The 26,264-nt window shown below is 39.7% G+C and overlaps 2 protein-coding genes across 3 annotated transcripts in view; both read left to right on the forward strand.

Moving 5' to 3' along the window:
• Window positions 1-1,659: 1,659 nt before the first annotated feature.
• The window catches only part of onecut, a 36,632-nt gene continuing 12,027 nt past the window's right edge, over window positions 1,660-26,264 (forward strand). Inside the window, exons 1-4 of one of the 2 annotated variants that reach the window (XM_043213536.2) lie at window positions 1,660-2,165; window positions 3,317-5,910; window positions 5,975-6,144; window positions 6,201-6,986. In XM_043213536.2, coding sequence (XP_043069471.1) covers window positions 3,363-5,910; window positions 5,975-6,144; window positions 6,201-6,617 — 3,135 coding nt within the window. In that variant the 5' untranslated portion in view covers window positions 1,660-2,165; window positions 3,317-3,362 and the 3' untranslated portion in view covers window positions 6,618-6,986. Of the gene's footprint in view, window positions 2,166-3,316; window positions 5,911-5,968; window positions 6,145-6,200; window positions 6,987-26,264 lie in introns of both variants that reach the window. The other variant, XM_043213535.2, reaches the window with a different exon arrangement.
• On the forward strand, window positions 23,642-24,646 carry LOC138926897 (uncharacterized). The gene has a single exon (XM_070282503.1). The coding sequence runs from the start codon at window positions 23,642-23,644 to the stop codon at window positions 24,644-24,646; it is 1,005 nt and encodes a 334-aa protein (XP_070138604.1).

The following is a 26,264-nucleotide window of genomic DNA, read 5'->3' on the forward strand; positions in this document are numbered from 1 at the left end:
AATACCTATACTCGAATCAATTGATTATGAAAACATTATCATCAAGCCGGTCAAGCAAAATAATACTGTAATCCATATAAAAAACTTATAATAAATAATTAATAAATTTAACAAGAAAGGAAAGCTAACTTCGGGCGGAGCCCAAGTTGATATACCCTTGCAGTTAAAACCGGATATATATCGCAAACATGGGATATAGTTGGCCGATCCTTAGGAGAATATGATAATATAACCCCAATTTATTATAATAAAAAATTTAAAACAAGTCCCAAACTTCTATCTTTAACAATACCAAAGTTGGTATTTCTACCAAAAACCATTTCCGATCGTTCAGTTATATGGCAGCTATAGGATATAGTCCGCCAATCCTAATGAAATTTGGTAGGTTGGATCAACTGATCAAAAATATAATCTGTACTACGTTTCAGCTTTCTATCTTCAAAAACACGAAAGTTGGGTCATTTTCGATCCTTCAGTTATATTGCAGCTATAGGATATAGTCGACCGATCCGGGCCGTTCCGACTTATATACTGCGTGCAAAGGAAAGAAGGGTGTGTGCAAAGTTTTCAGACGATAGCTTTCAAAATGTGAGACTAGTTCGCGTAGAAACAGACAGACAGACGGGCAGACGGACATGCTCATATCAACTCAGGAGGTGATCCTGATCAAGAATATATATACTTTATAGGGTCGGATGTGTCTCCTTCACTGCGTTGCACACTTTTGGACAAAATTATAATACCCTTTGCAAGGGTATAAAAATAACTTTTATGAAATACCAAATTCTTGCAAACATTTTAAAGATATTAAAATATGCAACAAATATCAAATTTTTAATTTAACTACAACTAATTGTATTCCCAAATTGGCTAAGGGTATTAGGACATACTGTAACTTCAGCAACGCGGAACACACACAAGAAATAGAAGACGTTGGCAATGGTATCATCGTACTCAACTCAACGTCAACTCAACGAAACTTTGCACACACCCTTCTTTCCTTGCACGTATATAAGTCGGAACGGCCGATATCGGTCGAACATATCCAATAAATACTGCTTTTAGAGTTAGAACGTCTGGATTTTGCATGAGTGCTATTTTTGGTAAAATTATATGACCTATCACATTTAATAAGGATCGGCCGACTATATCCTATAGCTATATAACTGAACTGAGCTATATAACTATATAACTGAACAATCGGAAATGACGCAGGGTATATTATCTTCGGCTCCGCCCGAAATCAGCTTCCCTTTCTTGTTTGTGTAATAGTTTTGCAAAATATATTGTTTAAGCGGACCAAAACAAAATCCATTAGGTGAATTTATTGATTTAAATAAAATGAAAATATATGAAAATATAGTTTTGTATAGAACTATACCAATATTTTATACATTTTAGTTTTAATTAAAAAACAATTATATTATTATATATAAACAAAAAACGTATTTCCCATAAATTGATCTCGTGAATATTGGAAATATCAATATCGAATGGAAAGTTCAAAATCTATATTTTGTAGGAAACCGGGCTAAATTTCTTTTGGTTTAGAGGCCATTTGTGTTGCGCATGCGCTTAATTTAGGGGTGGAGTAGTGGAGCGTACGATGTAGTATCTGCTTTTCACAACCCCCAGAAAAAAGGTGGTGTTTTGTGGCTGTTCATTTTACTTCCATTCCGTTTTGTTAAGTTTGATTTCCTTCAGTTGGAATTGGGTGTAATTCGCGTACGGCTGAAACTTAAAGGATTGTACTGGACAAATAAAAGAGTTTCGGAAAAATCACCCATATGTTTGTTCATGTGTGCATATATATATATGTACATGCGTAGAGAATTTTGCAAGCAAAAGTTTTAATTGATTTTAAAAGGGAAAATATACCTGTCAAAGCTACCAAGTTTCTATTAAATGAACACTTAGAACAAATTTTCGGTTTTGTTATTTATTTACATAAGATATGTTGCCTTCATAACCTTGTCATCAACTTGTGTACCGTTTTTATTGCTTTCAAAAAGATATGAGATTGCAACTGACCCTAATAACAGTGAATAGTTAAAAAAAACACTAAAAACGGCATGTAAAAAAAAAGCATGCACTGTAAACGGAAATTAGAAATATGTATTCTTAAAGTGAAAGCAAACCTAAGACTATGTTTCGTTTTTTTGTATGTGAGTATATTAACATGACTATAAATGGTATATATATTGGTGTATATGTGCCTATAAGTGTTGTCTTGGCGAGAAAAGCCACCCTTAAAGTCGGCGTCGATGGCAACAATATGCATTGCACCCAACAAACGAAAATAATATAATATACATAAGTACATACAAATGTATCTAAAATGAAATGCCAAAACCAACATCTAGGGGATTGTTTAAAAAACCTATATTATAAAATTATATAAAAATGCAAAATATAAAAATATATGTTACATATATATTTATGTATACACATATATTAATAAAATATATATAAAGATACATGTACATGAAAGACCCATATATTTTTATATAAATAAATATTTTATATATAAAACTCTTTTAAAGGATTGCAAAGTTATGCAATAAGTCAAATTTTTATAATGAATGAAAGGAATGTCCAATGTGGTTTCTATTGTTAGGATGTATGAAAATGTTAGAAACAGTTGGCCGATTATTATGAAATCTCTGGATTATAACTGTTTCTTCTTCCTTACGATGCAAGCTAAGCTAAGTTAAGCAGCTATAGAAAATAGTCGGCCGATCCCTATGAAATTTAATATGTCATAATATATTGACAAAAATAGCACATGCTAAAGCCGAACTCATTAACTTTAAAAACATAAATGTTATACCATTTCCGTTAAATCAGTTTTATGGCAGCTATAGGGTGGCAGCTATATATACTGTGTGCAAAAAAAGGTTTGTGCAAAGTTTCAAGTCGATAGCTTTAAAACTGATAGACCAGTTTGCGTAAAAACAGACAGACGGACTGTTGATAGCTTAAAGTATTTAAGTATTTAAGTTGATAGTATAAGTTGATAGCTTAAAAACTGAGAGACTAGTAGATACTAGGGCCGACTGACATGCTTATATCAACTCAGTAGGTGATACTGATTAAGAATATATGTATATACCTAATAGGGTCGGAGATATCTCCTTCACTGCGTTGCACACACAAAATTATAATACTCTCTGCAAGGGTATAAAAACACTAACACACAGACGAACGGTCATATTGACCCTAGATTGGAGATGATATAGAGGTGGACCTACTAAAATAAAATACAATAGGCTAAAAATTATTTTATCGAATTTTATATTTCAATTTTTTATTTCAGAAACTTTTGGATACCAATTAAACAGTTCCCTTAAAACTTGTAAGGAATGGACTCGTTGAATGAAATATTAGATCGTCAAATATATGATGAGCGACTGATGAACAATCCCACTGAGTTTATCACGGTTGGGAATAATTCGGAATCACAATCTCAGTCTCCACTAATTCCTGCAGAGAATGGTTCCAACCACGGCGAGTCACACCTAATGCAAAATTTGATTGCCTCCCCAGCAAAGAATATTTTAAATGACGGTAGAAAAGGTTCAGGGTGCGGATCTAGGCGGGATTCTGTTGATATGGTCATTGTTGATTTGGGCCAACAAAATGAACAGGCAGTTTATCCGACTGGTTCGCGACACAATCCAAGAAGGTTGGTATTGCCTTTGGGACTACTACCTGGAGGTCATGAGCAAGAGTGCAATGCTCGCATAGCTAGCAGCCCAATAGATTTTGCTGCATCAGATATAAGCTTAGATTCGCTGACAGTGGAAACTATATCAAATGCTGTACTGCCTCAAATGAAGCAGGAAACCAAGCTTAATATAATAAATACTAGAGGGCAGGCGCGGACAAACAGCTTCAGTCATACTGAAGTAGATTCAACTATCGTTAATATGAGTCTTGGTGTTGAAATCGATGAAATGGAGGACTTGTCTTCTGAAGGAGGAAGAAGCGATGATGACGAGGTTACCCTTAATCAACACCACCAACAACTTCTGCAACAACAACCCCATTGTCCGCAAAGACTTCACTCGCACCATCAACCTCATGATGAAACACTTAATGGACAGCTTCAAAGATCAACTCAACTGGATTTGGCACTAGGTGGTGTGCATGGTGAGGTTCTATCGGTTATTGTTCAGGCGCAAGAGCGTGAAAAAGATTTACATGAAGAAAGTCAAAGAGACGTTAATGACGATGCGGATGCCGATGCGGAGGAAGAAGATGAAGATGATGAACGTGTACAGTTACTAAGCCCTGTCTTAGACCACAGCTCGTATCAGACACTTACCTCGGTCAATGATCGTTTATCTCCACCTGAGTTTAGCCCAACTTCATATGCTACATTAACTCCTATTCAACCCCTACCTCCTATATCAACAATGTCTGAAAAATTCGCATATTCTGGTCATATTTCTGGAGGAGATGAAGACGCCAATAGTAGAAGAGGTGGAGGAGGAGTACCCAATGGAACGGAAACTAGAAATTTATCTGGTGATAATGTATGCATTAGTGGCAATGGCAACACTTCTGGGTGTGCCAATAATGACTGCAATTCTGTCCCTGTCCTTTCCATTCCTTTAGGCAATAATCATCTTGCTCTAAGTGTATTAAGTGAAGCTCAATCACCATTTTCTTCTTATGAAAAGTTATCCTCCATGATTTCTCCACCGTCCCATACTTATTCTACTTCACCTTCGAGTGGCCTCTCTGGGATGGTCGTTTCCTGTGACTTGCAGGCTCACAATGCTCCGGGACTTCCACTTAATGAAAATGGCAACAAGAAGAACTTATCGACGCATTTGCAAGGACTCGGTCATGAAGATGGCCATGTTATTGGGCATGGTCATTTAAATCAACAAAAGCAAAATCATGAACAATGTCATGGACTTCAACTACTGCCAGTTACATTACCAAAACAAGTTGTTTGCCTTTCACCAACTAGAGTTATTGGCGAAAATTTATTAGTAAGTCATTATGAAACGCCTTACAGCGGAAGCCACCATGACCATGAGCTGGTGCTGGGAACAACTTCCTCCACTAGCTCTACAGTTGGATTACAACACAGCCCCACACTGAGTCCACACTCTGTCTCAGGGGGATCCGTATTGTCAATGCCATTACATTCACCTACATCGGTTGTTAATCTTCCCAACGTTAATAATTCAATGTCAAGTTTATCGGTAGTTGTATCCCTAACTCCAACACCACCACCACCTACAGAATTACATAAAGTAAGCCGACGAACATCGTCTTCTCAAAAGCCACAGTATTTTTTATCGAAAACTCAAGAAGTCAATGCATCAACAGAACAGTCAAGTTCAAATAATATTATATCTTCAAACTTAAGTAGTGCCAGCCATCAAACCAATTCGAATCTCTCAAATGGCTTTCAAGGAGCTCAAACACAGATAAAAACTAGTGCTTCTAGTTCTCCGAAGCATATTTCTGCGGCTAGTGGAGGAACTAGCCGCACATCCGTTTGCAATGACTTGGAAGAGATCAATACAAAAGAATTGGCCCAGCGCATATCTGCTGAGCTTAAGAGATATAGTATACCACAAGCAATTTTTGCGCAACGTGTCCTATGTCGCTCACAAGGTACCCTCTCAGATCTTCTTCGTAACCCAAAGCCATGGTCCAAGCTGAAATCTGGCCGAGAAACGTTCCGCAGAATGCATAAATGGCTACAAGAACCAGAATTTCAGCGCATGTCAGCACTCCGGATGGCCGCCGCTCAAATTCCCCAACGTGCACAGTTGGTTGTGGGAACATCATTATGTAGTACTTCTGGATCAACAGCATTGTCCCCAAGTTCTACAGTGACAATGACCGTGATGGATTCAAATCTTGCTTCCACAATTTCTCCAAACGGTGAATGAAATTTATACTGACATATTTTCAAAATTTTAAACTTATTTTCATAAAAAAGTTTCAGATCTACTAGACGGATCAACTGCATCAAATGCCCCTGGCTGTAATTTCCCCATCACTAGCGCAAATTGTCGGCGAAAGGAAGAGCCGCAAATCGAGCACATAACGCAACCAAAAAAGCCACGCTTAGTTTTTACAGATCTCCAGCGACGAACTTTACAAGCAATTTTTAAAGTAAGTTTTAGTTAATGAATATTTATTTACAAACACTATATTTATATTATATTAAGGAGACCAAAAGACCATCAAAGGAAATGCAAGTCACTATAGCACGTCAACTAGGTTTAGAGCCAACTACCGTAGGAAATTTCTTTATGAATGCCCGTAGAAGATCGATGGATAAATGGCGGGATGATGACATAAAAAATCAAACTCATTTAATTCAAAACCGTCAACAAGAGCGTGATGGACAGGATGAAGACAGAATTCACAGCCTTAGTCAAACACAATGCCTGACCACAAGCAATAATCACTCATTAAGCAACAGCTTAACACAAGATAGTTATGCACATCTTCATCCAACAGCGTTGTCGCCTCTTGAAACCTTTAATGATGAGGCTGATATGGAGTTGGAATTGGAAAGCCACGATTTTGATTTAGAAGAGAACCATGGAAATAGCACTGAACATCAAAATGAAATGTTGTGACAACATAAATCCGGTGCACGTCTATTAGGTAATAAAAGAGAAAATTTGCAACCATCGATCGACCGAAGCTATATCCGTGCTAACAATATCATATGTACCCAGTCACGTACGCACACTAAACTCAATAGGAATTTGGTGAGGGTGAAACGAAGAGCAACGGAATTGGATATTCAGCGATTTAAAAAGATTACAGCTATGGATAAAGCTTTAAAGAAAGAAGAAAAAGGTTCAGCTTTCTTGGCTGGAAACGGCCAAGATTCCAATGACAATATACTGTGGACACCCAGCTATTGCCACGATATACAAGAAGAAGACAGCCATATCTGTATTGATGATATGATTAACCCTATCTGCATGGACGATATGAAGGTAAACATTATCTTTTATACAATAAATAGCTAATGGTGCTTTTAATTTCATCTTTTTAACTATTTATAATTTTTTTTTTAAGCCCGGTACTCCAGAAGGAATATAGTAATCTGTCTTTCCGTCCATCTATATATCAGTATGAGCAAATTTATCTCCAAAAGTAAAAATTTTGAAGCTAAATTGCATGCATAGTTTTCTAATACCCCATAAAGAATATTAGTGGTAAAAAAAAGTACTATTTAAAAAATTACTATAACTAAAGTAGTTAAAGGAAAGCTTTCGGGAGAGCCGAAGTTTATATACCCTAGCAGTTAAGGGTAATTAAAAAGAAAAAGAGTTCCATGTTTATATCTTTAAAAATACCATAGTTGGGTCATTTCCGATCATTCACTTATATATATATTTTTTTTTTTCGCGGTCTTTCAGAATTTTGGAAATGGCTTGTGCATCAATTAGAGCATCAGCTGGCATTCCTGTATTCATCGTAAAGCTTAGAGGCCCAAACGACCAAGGCTATGTACTATTTATTAGGCTATTTTTTATTTTTTTTAAGCTAGAGTAGAGACCATTGTAGTTCGAGCATAAGACCCTAAAAGGGTCGTGCTGTGCACATGTCGAACTACAATAGCTAAGGAATAGAGGACTACAGTTTCTAGTCCTTCTATTACGAATGTTAAAATTTAAACGTATTAGTAAATGCTGGGCGTGTTAGTAAAATGCATTAAATTCTTTTGACTACTTTTCAATGAAACCAAGGAGTCCTTTAGCCTTATAAACCGTTGTGCAAATATACTCGGAAAATTTAAGTTTAGCGTCTAATAGGACGCCGAGATTTGCGTAGTCCACCGGAACCGGGACATACGTCCTTGACTGTGACTCCATGCTCTTTCCTACTCTTGGCTCCGGTTCCGCCAAAATCCCTATGAGTCTATCGGTCCCGCTGGTGGCTCTCTGCCTGGAGGGGGACACGTGCACGAACCTCTCCTCGTACCCTCGCGTTAACGCTAGCACTTCGCCGTTTTTGGACTTGTCGACCCATTTCGCCACAAGTTCCGAGTTCTTGAACTGGTTGACCGAGTTCTCTGCACACTTCGACCAGCTTCTCCTTTTTAAGTGTATATATCCAGTTTTTCTCTCCCATTTCTATGCTATGTTACTTCTAGACTTAATGCAAGAGAACCGTTACGTTCCACGTCTTCTCTGCTTTCTCCCGGCGCGTTGCCTCCCTCACTGCTCCTTCTGTCTTGCGGCTAGGCTTCTCATCTTTACTTTCCCCCCATCCCCTCGTACTGCATGTGTGAAGTAGTCCCAGCGCTTGACCGCTTTCGCACCCCCTCAACCCCCATTCCTTGACTTTGCCCCACGCCACCTGTCTTAGCGTGTGGGGAGATTAAATCTCCTTACAGGTGTTTGAACACCGCATTGGTTTTGTGTGTACTTCACGAAAATAATAGGAAAATACAAAAATTTACTATGAATTTTTTCGGTGCGTTAAATCCGAGCTTTCTTTTTTCCACTCATTTTGTACTGCAATATATCTGCGAACCATAGAAATTGAATATGTCAAAATTTGGCATAATTTTTATGATCATATTTTTTTTCCTTCGCTTGCACTTTGAAAATGATTGTTAAGCTTTGACTGAGCCAAATTACAGAAACTAGAAGAATAGTGGTTTGACTCCCATATTTCTAGATAAAATAAATTTTTAAAAATTTTCTATAAAAAATAAAAAATAAAATATTTTTTTCTTTTAATTAATTCTTATTACGAGGGCAGTCCGATAAGTACTTAGCCTCACCGCCCGATGGCGTCACATTTTTCTAGATGGCTACTGTCGAAATTTCAACCGAATCGGCTTTGATTTTATGGGGCGACTGGCCTTAAGGAGCATTACCGTGCTCCTATGTAACCTACAAGCAACCACAAGTAACCCACGAGATGGAGCATAGTAACACGACGGCTAGTAAAGCTGCTGTTTAGGAGTGATCCCGATGACAGTTTTTCTCTAATGGCTTCAATGTGGTGTAGGTTACTCAGGCTAAGGTCATGGAGAAATGGGAGATCTGAGCCGGGTCTGTTGAGCCGTGATGTTTACTACGGTCATAGCTGATCCGGCAGCTAACTTTGGTGTTTTCTTGGTGTAAGCCATAGCTAACTTTCGTGCTTTTAAAGTTTGATAGTTCGAATTTTGAATGCAACTTTCGTGTTTTTGAAAATATAAAGTTGCATTCAAAATTCGTGTTTTTGAAAATAGAAAGTTGGAACTTCGTTCAGATTCTATTGTTGGTCAGTTGATCAGAGATCAGACCAAATAACGATCGGCCGAATATACCTTGCAGCTGTCGTTACGATTCGAAATGGTAATTGGTTTTTGGTAAAAACACCAACTTGGGTATTTTTGAAGATAAAAGCTTGGAACTTTTTTTAGATTTTGTATTAAAATAAATTGGTTCTATTATGAAATAATAATTGATTTTTTCTTTAAATTTGCTATAAGAATTTTAATATTTTTACTTTGGAAAAAAGCCCTTGAGATATCACCTTTTTGATATATTACTTAGATATATAGATATATATCTAGGATGGGCATATGGGAAACTATGGGCATATACATGGTATATATACATATACATAGTCTATGTATGGGCTACATAAACCAGTGGGGAGCAAACTCTCTTTTTCCATAGCACGCGTGTACAGGGCCTAATTTTTCCGCAGCGGTGCCGGAACTGTCACTCTTAATTTGAGCACTATCAAATTTTTTAGAAGCTCTCTCATATGCCCCCATTTTTTTCCTCATTTAACAGCCCATATTTAATAAACAAAATGTTTCCAATGAAATTTTCTCAGAAATTAGGTTGGAATAATTTTCTTTTCATAGGAAATTATAGGTTGAGAAGCGTAGTTTTTCATTTGTTTAAGAACTGTTGCTAAAAAAGCTTTCTTTAAAATAAAATCCATTCCAAAGTCCATTTATTTTTGAGCCCATTCCAAAAACTAAAAAAAAAAACTTTTTTTTGCTAAGTGAACGCTCTGCTCTGCTCTCATTGTGTTTTGCTGCTACGCATACACTTAAATTTTAAACATTTGTGCGTTTTGCCCCCCACTGACTGGATTTTGTGCTAATATTTGAGTGTTCTTGCTGACTGCGTTAATGGAAGGAGGGTAATTTTTATCTTCTATATTTTCATATTTTGGTCATTACCTGGATCGGCTGACTACAACTGGCGTATTACTTCCATATAACTTATTAATATGCCATAACTTGGCTGATTTTAGTTAGACGTTGAGTTATATATTTAAGCTGGATTTCATGGATTCTATTTTTGGCAAAATACTACGACTTATCAAATTTCATAAGGATCTGCATACTGCCATATCTGCAGCTGCAATTTAACTTAACGATCGAAAATCATCCAATATTTGTATTTTGTCTAAGAAAGAAACTTTTCCTCAAAATTTTGTTTATAAAAAATGCATATTATTGTATCAAAAATTTCCGACCAACTAAGGTTCTGAAGCGGCATCTCCTGGCCGCTCAGGCTCTGCACCCTGCGCTTCCCAGGCTTGTTGCATGGGACACGAAAATGTTACTGCTCCGTAGGTCCCTTTGTGGCCACCATCTGACTGTTGTGACCGTCAAGCACTCCCGGCTTCGTCATGTAAGTAGTGTTGCCTTCTCTGTCATCCGTAAACGTTACCTGTACGGCTCTTCCTGCAGAACCGTGCTATGTCCCCGTCTTAAGGCACGGGAAAATAGACCCGAAGTTTCGTGACGAGCTCCAGCTGCGTCCTGACTGAACCACTGAACTGTTTTCAAGCCTTGACATCGTGTTGCCTTTTACGCATGAGGCAACATCTGTGGGGGTCGTTGTACCCCGTCTGTTCATTAGAATATCTCGATTCGCGTTCGCAAGTAACACGTTTCGCTTCGGGTCTTTACTGCTCATGGCCATAATGGTATATACGAACTTAGCTTAGCTACTTGCTTAGGTGCACAACCGACGAATACGATTCTATCTTGGCCGCGGGCCTGGCCAGCTCAAACTTTTATTTAGAGGCAATTAAGCGATCGCCACCCTCGATATCTTGATTCGCGTTCTCGGAAGTAACATCTTTCGCTTCGGGTCTTTACTGCTCATGGCCATAATAGTATATACCAACTTATCTTAGCTACTTGCATAGGTGCACAACCGACGATTACGATTCTATCTTGGCCGCGTGTCTGGCCAGCCCAAACTTTTATTTAGAGGGAATTAAGCGATCGCCAACTCCAACTAGTTAATTCAGAAGCAACAAATAAATATTAATAACTCCCAATTAAATCAAAATTAAAAAATTATGTTATTCAGTCATGTATTAATTATTTTATTCAAAAATTAATTTAGTAAATAATTAATCGTCGCCTTCAAATAAACTCAAGTTGTCGATCGCATTACCTAATTGTGTTGAGTTTAGGCGAACAAGGAGTATGAACAAGGAGTATGAAGCCATGATTTCAAAATGATTGCGACCAATAGATGTTTCCAGCTGTGAGAATAGAAATGCTACGGCAGAACGTAGTTTTTCAACTCTTTGCAGGTTGAAACAATGGTTGCGTACAACTATGGGTGAGGAGGGGAGGCTACTGGCCTAGCATTGCCACATACTCATTCCGAAATCAGTATTGATATCGAGGGAGTAATAGCAAAGTTTTCAAAAAGAGGAAAAAGAAAATGGAATTCGCCATTTAGATTGAAATTAATTAATTTATTTACGTCAAATTTATTTACCTAACTGTGTTGAGTTTAGGCGAACAAGGAGTATGAACAAGGAGTATGAAGCCATGATTTCAAAATTATTGCGACCAATAGATGTTTCCAGCTGTGAGAATAGAAATGCTACGGCAGAACGTAGTTTTTCAACTCTTTGCAGGTTGAAACAATGGTTGCGTACAACTATGGGTGAGGGGAGGCTACTGGCCTAGCATTGCCACATACTCATTCCGAAATCAGTATTGATATCGAGGGAGTAAAAGAAAAGTTTTCAAAAAGAGGAAAAAGAAAATGGAATTCGCCATTTAGATTGAAATTAATCAATTTATTTACTTCAAATTTATTTACTTCAAATTACAATTTACTTTAATTTTAATTTACTTTTCAATTTTAACTAACTTCAGCTACTGTACATCACATTAATACAAGCTTGCATTAATGAATAGCGTTAGAATTTTAGTTATACATATTTATGTTCCTAAGATATCGAATGAAGTTGCAAATTAGACCTTATGTGCAATGTACAGTGTGTTTTGAATAAAACTATAGTATCACTTTATTGTTAGAAACTGCGTATAATTTTTGATTATTCGCCACCTGCTACTTGAATTGTTAAAAAAAAAATTATGATCCCCCTCCCCCAGGCAGATACCTGTATCCGCCCCTGCCCGGCGCTCAAGCGTGGCGCCTTTTCCAGTGGTGTGTTTGGCGCACCGCTCACACCAACGCCACTGGACTCAATACTAACCTGTCCTTCATTTACCCTTGCCTCTGGGAGCTCCTTCTCAACTTAGATATAACCTCATCTTAATATATCTTGATCACCGCAGTATCTTCTTCAATCAGTGGGGCCATATACAAACATAGTGTAACGCGAATACAATACTGAACAAAAGTAGACCATAGTGGCGTTACTATGTGACTATCATTATTTAAAAGACTAACTTATCCGTTCCGCGACCAGAAGCTATAGGATATAGTCGACCCGTCTTTATGAATTTTAGTATGTCGTATTATTTTTGCATAAATTGAATCAATAGGAAATCTCTAACTTTAATATCTTTAAAGTTTATGGCAGTTTTATGGGAGCTTCCGGTCCCAGACCGACTTATATACTACGCGGAAACAAAAGAAGGGTGTGTCCAAAGTTTTAAGTCGACAGCTTTAAACATAGTCTCTCAGTTTTTTTAATAACAGTAGGACGGACAGACAGTCGTTCATGCTTATATTAACTCAGGAGGTGATCCTGGTTAAGAATATACACGCAGTCCTTTTTTTACGCGATCTCTTTTTACGCGAGAAATCGCGTGAAGTGAAAACTTAAACGCGGTTATTTTTGCAGCGCAAATTTCTTTTTTTACGCGGATTTTTCACTTTAACGAGATTGCGATTGCGATTGCGATTACTCTATGTGTATCAATTATTGCAAATCTAGTCATTAGTCATTTAGTTAGCGGTTACCATTTGTACGCGATTTTTTTTTTACGCGATTAGTGGCAGAACCAACAATTGCGTAAAAAAGGACTGGGTGTATATACTTTATGGGGTCCAAGACGTCTCCTTCACTGCGTTCAACGCTTTTGAAAAAAATGTTAATACCCTCTGCAAGAGTATAAAATCCCGCAAGCCACGCTCAAAATATCTGATATCATTTTGGGACAAAAAAAGGAACATGTAAAATGCATATAAAAACCATTCTTATTCGGCATTTGCAAAAGAAACTAAAATAAAAATAATTGTAAGTAAATGTTTTGACCCTCTTCTATAATAAAATTAAAACCAGTTTTGCTCTACCTATTTTGAAGATAAATTTTTCGGCCTACGTGAGTTAAAAGAATAATTTTAGATTAAGATTTATCCATTTTAAATCAGTCTTTAAGGAATCCATCAATTTTGTTATACCCGGTACGCAGAAGGTAAGGGTGTGTTATATTTGTGTGAATGTATGTAACGTAGTGGGTGCATCAATGTTCGATTTTATCCCAAACTCAAATCTTCTGGTGGTTACAGGGGCTCAGAACCCACCTTCATCGTTACGAACAGAAGGGAGGTACTTTACTCAGACTTTCTAGCAAACAGGGTTGTTAGATGGGCAGTCCTAAAGAAAAACTCCTTCTCGGACCACCGATAAATAGAATTGATGGTCAAATTCGAGAGCTTCACTCTGTTAGCAGTACGCAATGAAAGACCTGGACGTCATGGTGGGCCCGCTAGCGGCGGCGTATGCCAAGGCAATTCAAAAGGGTCTGTCCCAAAAGTAGATCGGGCAGTAGCAATTCAAAGAAACCACCATGGTGCGCGAAAACACTTGCGAACATTAAAACCAAGGCCCGTAAAGCCTCTAACTTCGCTAGTAAGGCAAACACAGAAGTAGCTTAGGAGGCGCATAAAGCGAACCTTGAGCAGTACAACAAGCAACTGCGTAAGGCAAAGAGGAATGCCTGAACCAGGTTCTGTTCGAGCATTTAGAGGACATCAGAGGCCTCCCGACTCAGGAAGGTCGGATGGTAGTTAGACCACTTTCCATTTTACAGGGAGTTCTCAGGATAAAACAATCCTGGAAACGCAGAGCCAGGGCCAAATCACGGGCCAACTCGAATACCTTCTAAGTAATAAGAATCAGTTGGGCGATAAACAGTTTAAAGCCCTTTAAATTTCCAGGCCCTGATGGCATCTTCCCGGCCCAATTAACCAAAAACGGGTGCAATCTGTGGTTATGGTTCGGGAAAATCTTCACAGCAATCTTTAAGACTGGTATCCTGCCTGAGACGTGGTTGCGAGGGTTGTGTTCATACCCAAACCGGGAAAACCATCGTACTGCTCCCCTAAGGACTTCAGACCGATAAGTCTATAGTCCTTTCTCAAGACAATCGAAAGGCTTATTAGCCCCTACATTCATCTTACCATTAACCCAAATGAAATTTCGGGATCACAGCACGCGTATAAGAATGACGGAGATGGCTCTCCATGAGATTACTAAGTTAATCCTTAAAGCACTTAGTGATAAGCACCATGTTCAATAAACAATGCGCTGACGAGACAAGGGGTAGACGATCAATCCGACGGTAAATAGGGTAACTAAATAACTAAGGGTTCTCTCAACATGGGAAGATAAAAACGGGCTGGGAGTGAACCCATCCAAGACCGAACTTATCCTCTTCACTATGAAGTACAAACCTCCAAGAGTAAGACTTTGAAACCTATCAGGAGAAACTCATACCCTTAGTGGTAACGCCAAGTACCTAGGATTTACGTCAGACAGGAAACTGAACTGGAAGCTAAATACTATGGATAGAGCAAACAAAGCATATAATGCGCTCTATACTTGCGGCAAGGTGAATGGGCTTAAATTGGGTATGTCCAACCCCTAGACTTCATACTCGATCTATTACCTGCAGAGATATTGGGGGTCGAGGTAGCCATGCTATCGGCAATCAGGCTACGCCAGTCAGGCTACGACTAAAATACAAGTATCTCTTCCATTTGGTAGCTCTGAGGAAATGGAGGAGTCTTCAAAACTTCAGAAATTCACGCATGATATGGCCCTCCGCTCTAGGAAAGGACATCAGAGGCCTTCCGACTCAGGAAGGTCGGATGGTAGTTAGACCACTTTCCATTTTACAGGGAGTTCTCAGGATAAAACAATCCTGGAAACGCAGAGCCAGGGCCAAATCACGGGCCAACTCGAATACCTTCTAAGTAATAAGAATCAGTTGGGCGATAAACAGTTTAAAGCCCTTTAAATTTCCAGGCCCTGATGGCATCTTCCCGGCCCAATTAACCAAAAACGGGTGCAATCTGTGGTTATGGTTCGGGAAAATCTTCACAGCAATCTTTAAGACTGGTATCCTGCCTGAGACGTGGTTGCGAGGGTTGTGTTCATACCCAAACCGGGAAAACCATCGTACTGCTCCCCTAAGGACTTCAGACCGATAAGTCTATAGTCCTTTCTCAAGACAATCGAAAGGCTTATTAGCCCCTACATTCATCTTACCATTAACCCAAATGAAATTTCGGGATCACAGCACGCGTATAAGAATGACGGAGATGGCTCTCCACGAGATAACTAAGTTAATCCTTAAAGCACTTAGTGATAAGCACCATGTTCAATAAACAATGCGCTGACGAGACAAGGGGTAGACGATCAATCCGACGGTAAATAGGGTAACTAAATAACTAAGGGTTCTCTCAACATGGGAAGATAAAAACGGGCTGGGAGTGAACCCATCCAAGACCGAACTTATCCTCTTTACTATGAAGTACAAACCTCCAAGAGCAAGACTTTGAAACCTATCAGGAGAAACTCATACCCTTAGTGGTAACGCCAAGTACCTAGGAATTACTTCAGACAGGAAACTGAACTGGAAGCTAAATACTATGGATAGAGCAAACAAAGCATATACTTGCGGCAAGGTGAATGGGCTTAAATTGGGTATGTCCAACCCCTAGACTTCATACTCGATCTATTACCTGCACAGATATTGGGGGTCGAGGTAGCCATGCTATCGGCAATCAGGCTACGCCAGTCAGGCTACGACTAAAATACAAGTATCTCTTCCATTTGGTAGCTCTGAGGAAATGGAGGAGTCTTCAAAACTTCAGAAATTCACGCATGATATGGCCCTCCGCTCTAGGAAAGGACATCAGAGGCCTCCCGACTCAGGAAGGTCGGATGGTAGTTAGACCACTTTCCATTTTACAGGGAGTTCTCAGGATAAAACAATCCTGGAAACGCAGAGCCAGGGCCAAATCACGGGCCAACTCGAATACCTTCTAAGTAATAAGAATCAGTTGGGCGATAAACAGTTTAAAGCCCTTTAAATTTCCAGGCCCTGATGGCATCTTCCCGGCCCAATTAACCAAAAACGGGTGCAATCTGTGGTTATGGTTCGGAAAAATCTTCACAGCAATCTTTAAGACTGGTATCCTCCCTGAGACGTGGTTGCGAGGGTTGTGTTCATACCCAAACCGGGAAAACCAACGTACTGCTCCCCTAAGGACTTCAGACCGATAAGTCTATAGTCCTTTCTCAAGACAATCGAAAGGCTTATTAGCCCCTACATTCATCTTACCATTAACCCAAATGAAATTTCGGGATCACAACACGCGTATAAGAATGACGGAGATGGCTCTCCACGAGATTACTAAGTTAATCCTTAAAGCACTTAGTGATAAGCACCATGTTCAATAAACAATGCGCTGACGAGACAAGGGGTAGACGATCAATCCGACGGTAAATAGGGTAACTAAATAACTAAGGGTTCTCTCAACATGGGAAGATAAAAACGGGCTGGGAGTGAACCCATCCAAGACCGAACTTATCCTCTTTACTATGAAGTACAAACCTCCAAGAGCAAGACTTTGAAACCTATCAGGAGAAACTCATACCCTTAGTGGTAACGCCAAGTACCTAGGAATTACTTCAGACAGGAAACTGAACTGGAAGCTAAATACTATGGATAGAGCAAACAAAGCATATAATGCGCTCTATACTTGCGGCAAGGTGAATGGGCTTAAATTGGGTATGTCCAACCCCTAGACTTCATACTCGATCTATTACCTGCAGAGATATTGGGGGTCGAGGTAGCCATGCTATCGGCAATCAGGCTACGCCAGTCAGGCTACGACTAAAATACAAGTATCTCTTCCATTTGGTAGCTCTGAGGAAATGGAGGAGTCTTCAAAACTTCAGAAATTCACGCATGATATGGCCCTCCGCTCTAGGAAAGGACATCAGAGGCCTCCCGACTCAGGAAGGTCGGATGGTAGTTAGACCACTTTCCATTTTACAGGGAGTTCTCAGGATAAAACAATCCTGGAAACGCAGAGCCAGGGCCAAATCACGGGCCAACTCGAATACCTTCTAAGTAATAAGAATCAGTTGGGCGATAAACAGTTTAAAGCCCTTTAAATTTCCAGGCCCTGATGGCATCTTCCCGGCCCAATTAACCAAAAACGGGTGCAATCTGTGGTTATGGTTCGGGAAAATCTTCACAGCAATCTTTAAGACTGGTATCCTGCCTGAGACGTGGTTGCGAGGGTTGTGTTCATACCCAAACCGGGAAAACCATCGTACTGCTCCCCTAAGGACTTCAGATCGATAAGTCTATAGTCCTTTCTCAAGACAATCGAAAGGCTTATTAGCCCCTACATTCATCTTACCATTAACCCAAATGAAATTTCGGGATCACAGCACGCGTACAAGAATGACGGAGATGGCTCTCCACGAGATTACTAAGTTAATCCTTAAAGCACTTAGTGATAAGCACCATGTTCAATAAACAATGCGCTGACGAGACAAGGGGTAGACGATCAATCCGACGGTAAATAGGGTAACTAAATAACTAAGGGTTCTCTCTACATGGGAAGATAAAAATGGGCTGGGAGTGAACCCATCCAAGACCGAACTTATCCTCTTCACTATGAAGTACAAACCTCCAAGAGTAAGACTTTGAAACCTATCAGGAGAAACTCATACCCTTAGTGGTAACGCCAAGTACCTAGGAATTACGTCAGACAGGAAACTGAACTGGAAGCTAAATACTATGGATAGAGCAAACAAAGCATATAATGCGCTCTATACTTGCGGCAAGGTGAATGGGCTTAAATTGGGTATGTCTCCAAAAATAGTAAGATGGCTTTATATAGAGGTCATTAGACCTATCCTCTTAGTAGTCTCCATATGTAGGGAAAGGTTTAGGAAAACGCAAAGAATGGCGGAGGTTTGAATTAAAGGCAGTCTTCGTACCACACCAACCCCTAGACTTCATACTCGATCTATTACCTGCAGAGATATTGGGGGTCGAGGTAGCCATGCTATCGGCAATCAGGCTACGCCAGTCAGGCTACGACTAAAATACAAGTATCTCTTCCATTTGGTAGCTCTGAGGAAATGGAGGAGTCTTCAAAACTTCAGAAATTCACGCATGATATGGCCCTCCGCTTTAGGAAAGGATCAATGATGATTATCTCCCTTAATAGGCAGGACTGCAGCCTAGCGGTTAAGACCATCACGAGACTTTGGTTAATAGGAACGCACGCGGCTAGACTAGCGGTGACACACTACGATTATTGTAGGAGCTGCAGGAATGTGGAGGAGGAGGAGACAGTCACCCACCTCCTGTGCCACTGTCCTGCGCTTGGGCGCAGTCTACTTAAGCTCCTGGGTGCAGTAACACTGACGGATCTAACAGACCTCACGGAGATAGCTCCACGCGGACTCGTTGTCTTCATCCGGAAAGCTGGATGAGACCGCAAGCCGTCTCAGAAAATGGTAGACTACTTTGGGCACTTTAGTAGATCGGAAGGGGAGGTATCACAAAGTTCTCCAGCGGCTCAAGTCGATTCGGGAGGTCAGTGATTGGCCTTCGCATTGCCGCCTCAACCTAACCTATGTAACATAGAATAGGAATTGGCTCCGACTCTATAAAATATATATTCTTGATCGGCATTAAAACCCGAGTCGATAAAGCAATGGTCGTCTGTCTATATGAACGCGAGGATCTCAGATATTTTAAAAGATTGAGGTATAGGATTTGGCATGGAGATTTCAATGTCCCTTTCTCTCCCATAAATAGCCAGTAAACGAAGGTTTTTTAAAAATGTTGATGCCAAACTATTTCTGCAGTTAATTTATACCTTAAAAACAGATGTTATACCTGACTTGTGTGTTATCCGCAGAGCTCAAGTTTGTGTCAGAATTTGGCACCGCCCACTTCCGCCCCCAAAACGGAAATCTCGTTGTAGAGCCAATTTAATAATATTTTTGGAAAATGTTTTAATGCCAAACTATTTTAATGGCTATTTTAGTTTACCGATCACCTACAAACCAAATCAGACAATTTTTCGAAGAGCTACTTTTTATACGGCTTACTTACTTTTCATTCCTTATACCCCATCCTGCTAGGCCGTATACTTGCGGCCCATGAGGAAGCACTCACCGCTTTGTAAATTAAAATCTTGTATAGTAGGAAAAACTTTATTCGACTATTAAAAAGATTCTTCAGCTTTGTATTAGTGGCCTTTGTAATGGACACTATGTGTGTCCGGACGGTTAGCCGCTTGTCTAAATAAACCCCGAGTTACCTACTGCATGGGGCAACTGTTGAAAGGGGGTAGAAAACATAATCCTGTACAGTATTGTGGACGCAAGGCATAGGTCTGGCGCATGTGCTGGGATTTATACCTGTTTACCTGTATTCAATGACTTTAATCAGCTCCAAAATTAAAGGCCGAATTTAATAATTGCACGTTATAAGACTATTTATTATTTTGCAAGTATATAGATAAATCCGGATGATCCGCAGATAGACCAGTTTATGGTGCTAAGAAGTAGAGGTGGAGAACTATCGAAAGTCTGCGCCATTGCTTAATAGTGCTTAATAATTTTCGTTAATTATCGACGATAGCAAAAAAAATCGATAGCAAAAAAAAAAAAAGAAAGAAAATCGTCGAAAGTTGTCGATAGTGCAGTAAGTAAAGTTTACTTAGTAATTTACTTAGTAGTTTTCTTAGTAATTTCTTAAAAATTTCGTAAACTAATTAGTTTATAATAGTCCATATTTATTTAATGCAGTGGTCGGCACCCCAATACATTGATATGATTTTACCGCATTAGTGTTAGTAACGAATAGCAGAAAGTAGGCTGTGAGCATGACGTTTCACACATTTATACTGTGTGTGTGTGGCAGAGCTCGGGCAGAGAAATTTCCTATGCCCCCGAGATAGGGCCGTGCCGACCTCTGACTTAATGTATAAGAGTATGACATTGTTTTTCCAATCTATATCTGAAAATAATAAATAATTTTTATTCGAATAATATGATTTTGTATTTTTTTGGCTTACATTTTATATTTTTTTCAAAAAATAATTTTGGTTAAGAAAAAGCAAGACATTAAAATTTTCGTCTTTAAGTCCTGTTTGAAATAATTTGTCCTGCTTTTATGAATACACTCTACAGAGGTTGCGGATGTACAAAGAAAAAGAGAAAAAAAAGAGATTTGAAAAAGAGAATTTTCAATGCGGGAAAGTCTTTTGGGTTCTTCTAGACATTAAAATTTTCGTCTTTAAGTCCTGTTTGAAATAATTTGTCCTGCTTTTCTGAATACACTCTACAGAGGTTGCGGATGTACAAAGAAAAAGAGAAAAAAAAGAGATTTGAAAAAGAGAATTTTCAATGCGGGAAAGTCTTTTGGGTTCTTCTAGAAATTTATTGAATATGTGGACTATGTTCGATCGTATTTACTTAGCAATTTATATTTACCTTGATCCATAATAAAGGATGCATTTTAATAATAAAGGAGGCAAAACGTCCCAAATTGCGGCAGTTTTTAAAGAAAGTTCTTTTTAGTTCTTCCCAAAGCTCTTCCGCCAACTCCAGGGAATCCAGCCCGTGTATTTCGAATTCATTATCTCCGACTTCTTCTACCTGATTAACTTTATTGTCTGCACATGCCCCTGTTGTTGGAAGCTCAGTATCAAGAGATTCCAAAAGAGCTATAACATCTCTTGGTAGCCTTTTTTATAATTTAATCTTTGGCGTTCCTTTAGATTTATAGTTGAAAGCAGTGGGTCAGAGGAATCCAATGCTCTAATGAACAGTTTTGATAACGTACCAAAGATTATAAAGTACATATGGCGGGTTCCAGCAGTACATAGAACATTTTCTATGGCGGGTTCCAGCAGTTCCAACGAGCGGGTTCCATTGAGCGACAAGTTAAGTTTGAGAAATTTTTCGCGCGACAACGAATGAGGAATAGCCGAGTGGTAGAGTGCTTGGCTGGTGTGCAAAGTAAAACGAGTTCAAACCAGGCTCGGGAAGTCCATTTTTTTTTAATTTTAAATCTATTTTATATTATTGTTATTATACCCTTGCAGAGGGTATTATAATTTTGTCCAAAAGTGTGCAACGCAGTGAAGGAGACATCTCCGACCCTATAAAGTATATATATTCTTGATCAGGATCACCTCCTGAGTTGATATGAGCATGTCCGTATGTCCGTCTGTCCGTCTGTCTGTCCGTCTGTCTGTCCGTCTGTCTGTCCGTTTCTATGCGAACTAGTCTCTCAGTTTTGAAGCTATCGTCTTGAAACTTTGCACACAGCCTTCTATCCTTTGCACGCAGTATATAAGTCGGAACGGCCCGGATGGGCCGACTATATTCTATAGCTGCCATATAATTGATTGATCGGAAATGGTATAACTTTGGTGTTTTTAGAGTTAGAGAGTTCAAATTTTACAGGAAAGCTATTTTTGGCAATTACGACATGCCAAATTTCATAAGGATCGGCCGACTATATCTTATAGCTGCCATATAACTGAACGATCGAAAATGACCCAACTTTCGTGTTTTTGAAGATATCCGATGTTTGCGATATATCCGGTTTTAACTGCAAGGGTATATCAACTTCGGCTCCGCCCGAAGTTAGCTTTCGTTTCTTGTATATTTATATTATTGTTTTATTATTTTAATGTGTTTTCCTAAATTCCAATAAATCCAATAAAATCCAATAAAAGAAATACAAAATTGTAAAATAGCCTTAACATCGTCTCAGTTCGTAGTGGAACCCGCTGTAAAAATGTCTATAAGTGCGGGTTCTACGGCATTTTGGCAGGCCGCGTCGTGGAACCCGCTCTCAAATGTTTCCATTTTTTCCGTCGTGGAACCCGCTGTAATAATGAAAAAATTTGAGAGCGGGTTCCACAACAAACGGCTGGCAGATGAGAGATGGAAAGAGTTAATTCTATTTTTAGATCGTAACATCTTTGGAACGATGAAAGTTTGAAACGTTGTAATCGAACCAATGTATGTCCGTATGTCCGTCTGTCCGTCTGTCTGTCCGTCTGTCTGTCCGTCTGTCTGTCCGTTTCTATGCGAACTAGTCTCTCAGTTTTGAAGCTATCGTCTTGAAACTTTGCACACAGCCTTCTATCCTTTGCACGCAGTATATAAGTCGGAACGGCCCGGATGGGCCGACTATATTCTATAGCTGCCATATAATTGATTGATCGGAAATGGTATAACTTTGGTGTTTTTAGAGTTAGAGAGTTCAAATTTTACAGGAAAGCTATTTTTGGCAATTACGACATGCCAAATTTCATAAGGATCGGCCGACTATATCTTATAGCTGCCATATAACTGAACGATCGAAAATGACCCAACTTTCGTGTTTTTGAAGATATCCGATGTTTGCGATATATCCGGTTTTAACTGCAAGGGTATATCAACTTCGGCTCCGCCCGAAGTTAGCTTTCGTTTCTTGTATATTTATATTATTGTTTTATTATTTTAATGTGTTTTCCTAAATTCCAATAAATCCAATAAAATCCAATAAAAGAAATACAAAATTGTAAAATAGCCTTAACATCGTCTCAGTTCGTAGTGGAACCCGCTGTAAAAATGTCTATAAGTGCGGGTTCTACGGCATTTTGGCAGGCCGCGTCGTGGAACCCGCTCTCAAATGTTTCCATTTTTTCCGTCGTGGAACCCGCTGTAATAATGAAAAAATTTGAGAGCGGGTTCCACAACAAACGGCTGGCAGATGAGAGATGGAAAGAGTTAATTCTATTTTTAGATCGTAACATCTTTGGAACGATGAAAGTTTGAAACGTTGTAATCGAACCAATGTAAGAGTAAAGAGATCAAAAATATCATTGAAGCATTAAAAAAAACTATTGAGCCGCAAAAAAACATTTAAAAAAACATACATATTTACGTTCCACAAAGCAAGTGCATTCGCCCGCGCATAGACTTCATATATATATACGTTCCACAATTCCGCTACGGTTCTGAGCGCACAGTGGGACAAGTCGTGTTCGTCGCGGGCAAATAAATTTAGAGCAAAAAAAATTTGGCGCCGGAATTATTTACTTCGAGTTGGTCGGAACTTAATAAATAAACCATGAACTCCAGCGGCGCAGACACAGGAGCACCCACTCCAACCCGTAGTGCTGTTCTAAAGTGCAAGGCCCTGGGTATTCTCCAGGACTTGCAGAGGATCCAAAGAGCTCTTCAGCCTGTTTCCAAGGTGGACGATGCCATGCTCAACGTGCGTCATGGTCAGATAGCCGCCATGTTCAGCGACTTCAAGGCCATCCACGGGGAGCTTGAGGATTTGGACATTTCGCAGATCAGTAGTGAGCTTCGATGGACTGTCTCGGAGCTGGTAGTGACAATGCAGGCCGAAATTGAGCACGAGACGACCCTTCGCTCTTCCCGAATTGTTGCCCACTCCACCTTAGCTAACGGAATGTCCACCATGCAGGTTGACTCGGGGTCAGGTCAAAGGTTTCAAGCTTTGCCTCCCTTGCCTCTTCCTACCTTCAGCGGTGGATACTCTGAATGGCCTGAGTTTTACTCTATTTTCTATACAATCGTCGGCGGTAATCCGAGCATCAGTAAGGTGGAAAAACTGCAAAGGTTGCGATCTTGCCTGCGGGAGTCCGCTTTCGAAGCAGTTCGCTCCTTGGAAGTCTCCGATGAGAATTATGATGTCGCGCTGAATTTGTTGGATAAACGATTTAATAGCCGTCGTTTAATATTTCAGGCTCATGTGAACGAGATTCTTGGCCTCACTCTAGTGGAAGGTGATTCAATAACAGGTCTTCGAGGGTTATCCGACAAATTCAATGCCCATATGAGAACTTTGAAGAATTTGGGTTCGACGAATGAGATAGCCGGCTGCATCATTGTCCAGGTGCTTCTTCAACGGTTGAACCCAGCTACCCAGGTTAAGTGGGAGGAGAGTCTAAATTCTTCAAGTTCCGACGCCATCCCTACTTGGGAGTCGCTGGCAGAGTTTCTGGAGCAGCGATGCAGGACTTTGGAGGCTATGGATGTGGCCGCTGGGCAGAGCTATGGAGCGGATTCCTCTTCGGGTTGGAGTGCTTCGCTGGGAGCTGATTAAGCTGTACCTCGCGCCTTACGAATATAGTTGGAGGACAGGCCCCAACGGAGGGGGGAATGTCGGGTCAGGCAGCAGCGGTGTAGTTTTAATGTTTAAATATGTTAGCGTAATGTTTGGTAATGTTTATTTATGGCTTAAGTTTATACAAAAGCTTAGTTGATCGCAAGCCGACTCTCTCTCGGCCGCTCGATTCAACGGGCTTTCTATAGAGAGTTTTAGCTCGCAGTGTCTAGGTCGGGCCGCCCTCTCCATTATTCGAGAGCTTTAGCTTCGCAGTGACCAGTCGGGCCGCCCTCTCTGTATTTTACTTTAGTCTCTGCATGCACCATAAGCTGGTATATCAGATGATCATCCGGCTTCATCTGCAGGCATAAATAAACATTTTTATAACGTTCATACTAAATTTAAATTCGTCTTTTATTTACGGCATCGAAAACTCTCGATGACCACACAACTATCCTTACTCGTCAACTCTGTTTTTGGTATAGATTCTAGCGCCTCCTTTAGCACCAATTTTAAGTATCATAAAATCAACTTCGAGGGTAGCCTAGATGGATAGTGCGTGGACCTTATTCATGGGGTCCTGGGCTCGATTTCATTAGCGGGCGGTTATTTCAACTTTGATAATGTTTTAGTTTTATGATCATTTTTATATTTACTTTTATTTTTATACCCTTGCAGAGGGTATTATAATTTTGTCCAAAAGTGTGCAACGCAGTGAAGGAGACATCTCCGACCCTATAAAGTATATATATTCTTGATCAGGATCACCTCCTGAGTTGATATGAAGAGGTAAAATCAGAACCAAAAAAGAGTTTGGTGACATTGAGTGTATGTATGGCCATTGCCGATCTATTCGCAGAATTTTTTCAAACAACCTAGTCTCCGCCTGAATTGACAGATCAGCCTTACGCATATAACATTCAAGCAGCAAATCTTATTTTCCGTCCGTTTTTCTCTGAGAACAACTTATTATCTGATCTTCTAAGGGTCAAACCCATTTATTCGCCAGGCCCCGATGGAGCACAGGCTGTGTGCTTAAGTACAGTGCCAGGGCTCTGTGCAAACCTCTTCTAAGACTTTTCAACTTATCTTTGGAAACCTCGATTTTTCCCCTTAAGTGAAAGGAATCATTCATAATTCCCCTACATAAAAAAGGGAAAAAGTTCGATGCGGCCAACTACAGAGGCATCTCTAAGTTGTCGGCAATTCCAAAGTTATTTGAAAAATTAATTACCCCTCATTTGCAACACCTTTGCTCTTCGATTATCTTTCCCTGTCAGCATGGCTTTATTAAGCGTCGCTCCACCACAACAAATTTACTGGAGTTGACATCCTTTGTCATAGATGGCTTTTGTAAGGGATATCAAAGCATCAGCATTTGATTCAGTTATCACTCACTCTTGTTGAATAAACTGAATATGCTGGGTTTTCCTATAGACCTCTTAACGTGGATCTCCAGCTACTTAGATAGAAGGACACAATGAGTTTTATTTAAAAACATAAAGTCCCGTCTGGTCCGTGCTACATCTGGCGTCCCTCAAGGTAGTCATCTTGGCCCGTTATTATTTACGCTTTTTATAAACGACTTGCCCCCTAGTTCTTATGTATGTAGATG

This window comes from Drosophila bipectinata, chromosome 4 (assembly GCF_030179905.1).
Source record: "Drosophila bipectinata strain 14024-0381.07 chromosome 4, DbipHiC1v2, whole genome shotgun sequence".
NCBI lineage: Eukaryota > Metazoa > Arthropoda > Insecta > Diptera > Drosophilidae > Drosophila > Drosophila bipectinata.

Excerpts from the sequence above, each read along its gene's own strand:
- LOC138926897 (XM_070282503.1), top strand. The coding sequence starts at position 23,642 with ATGAACTCCAGCGGCGCAGACACAGGAGCACCCACTCCAACCCGTAGT.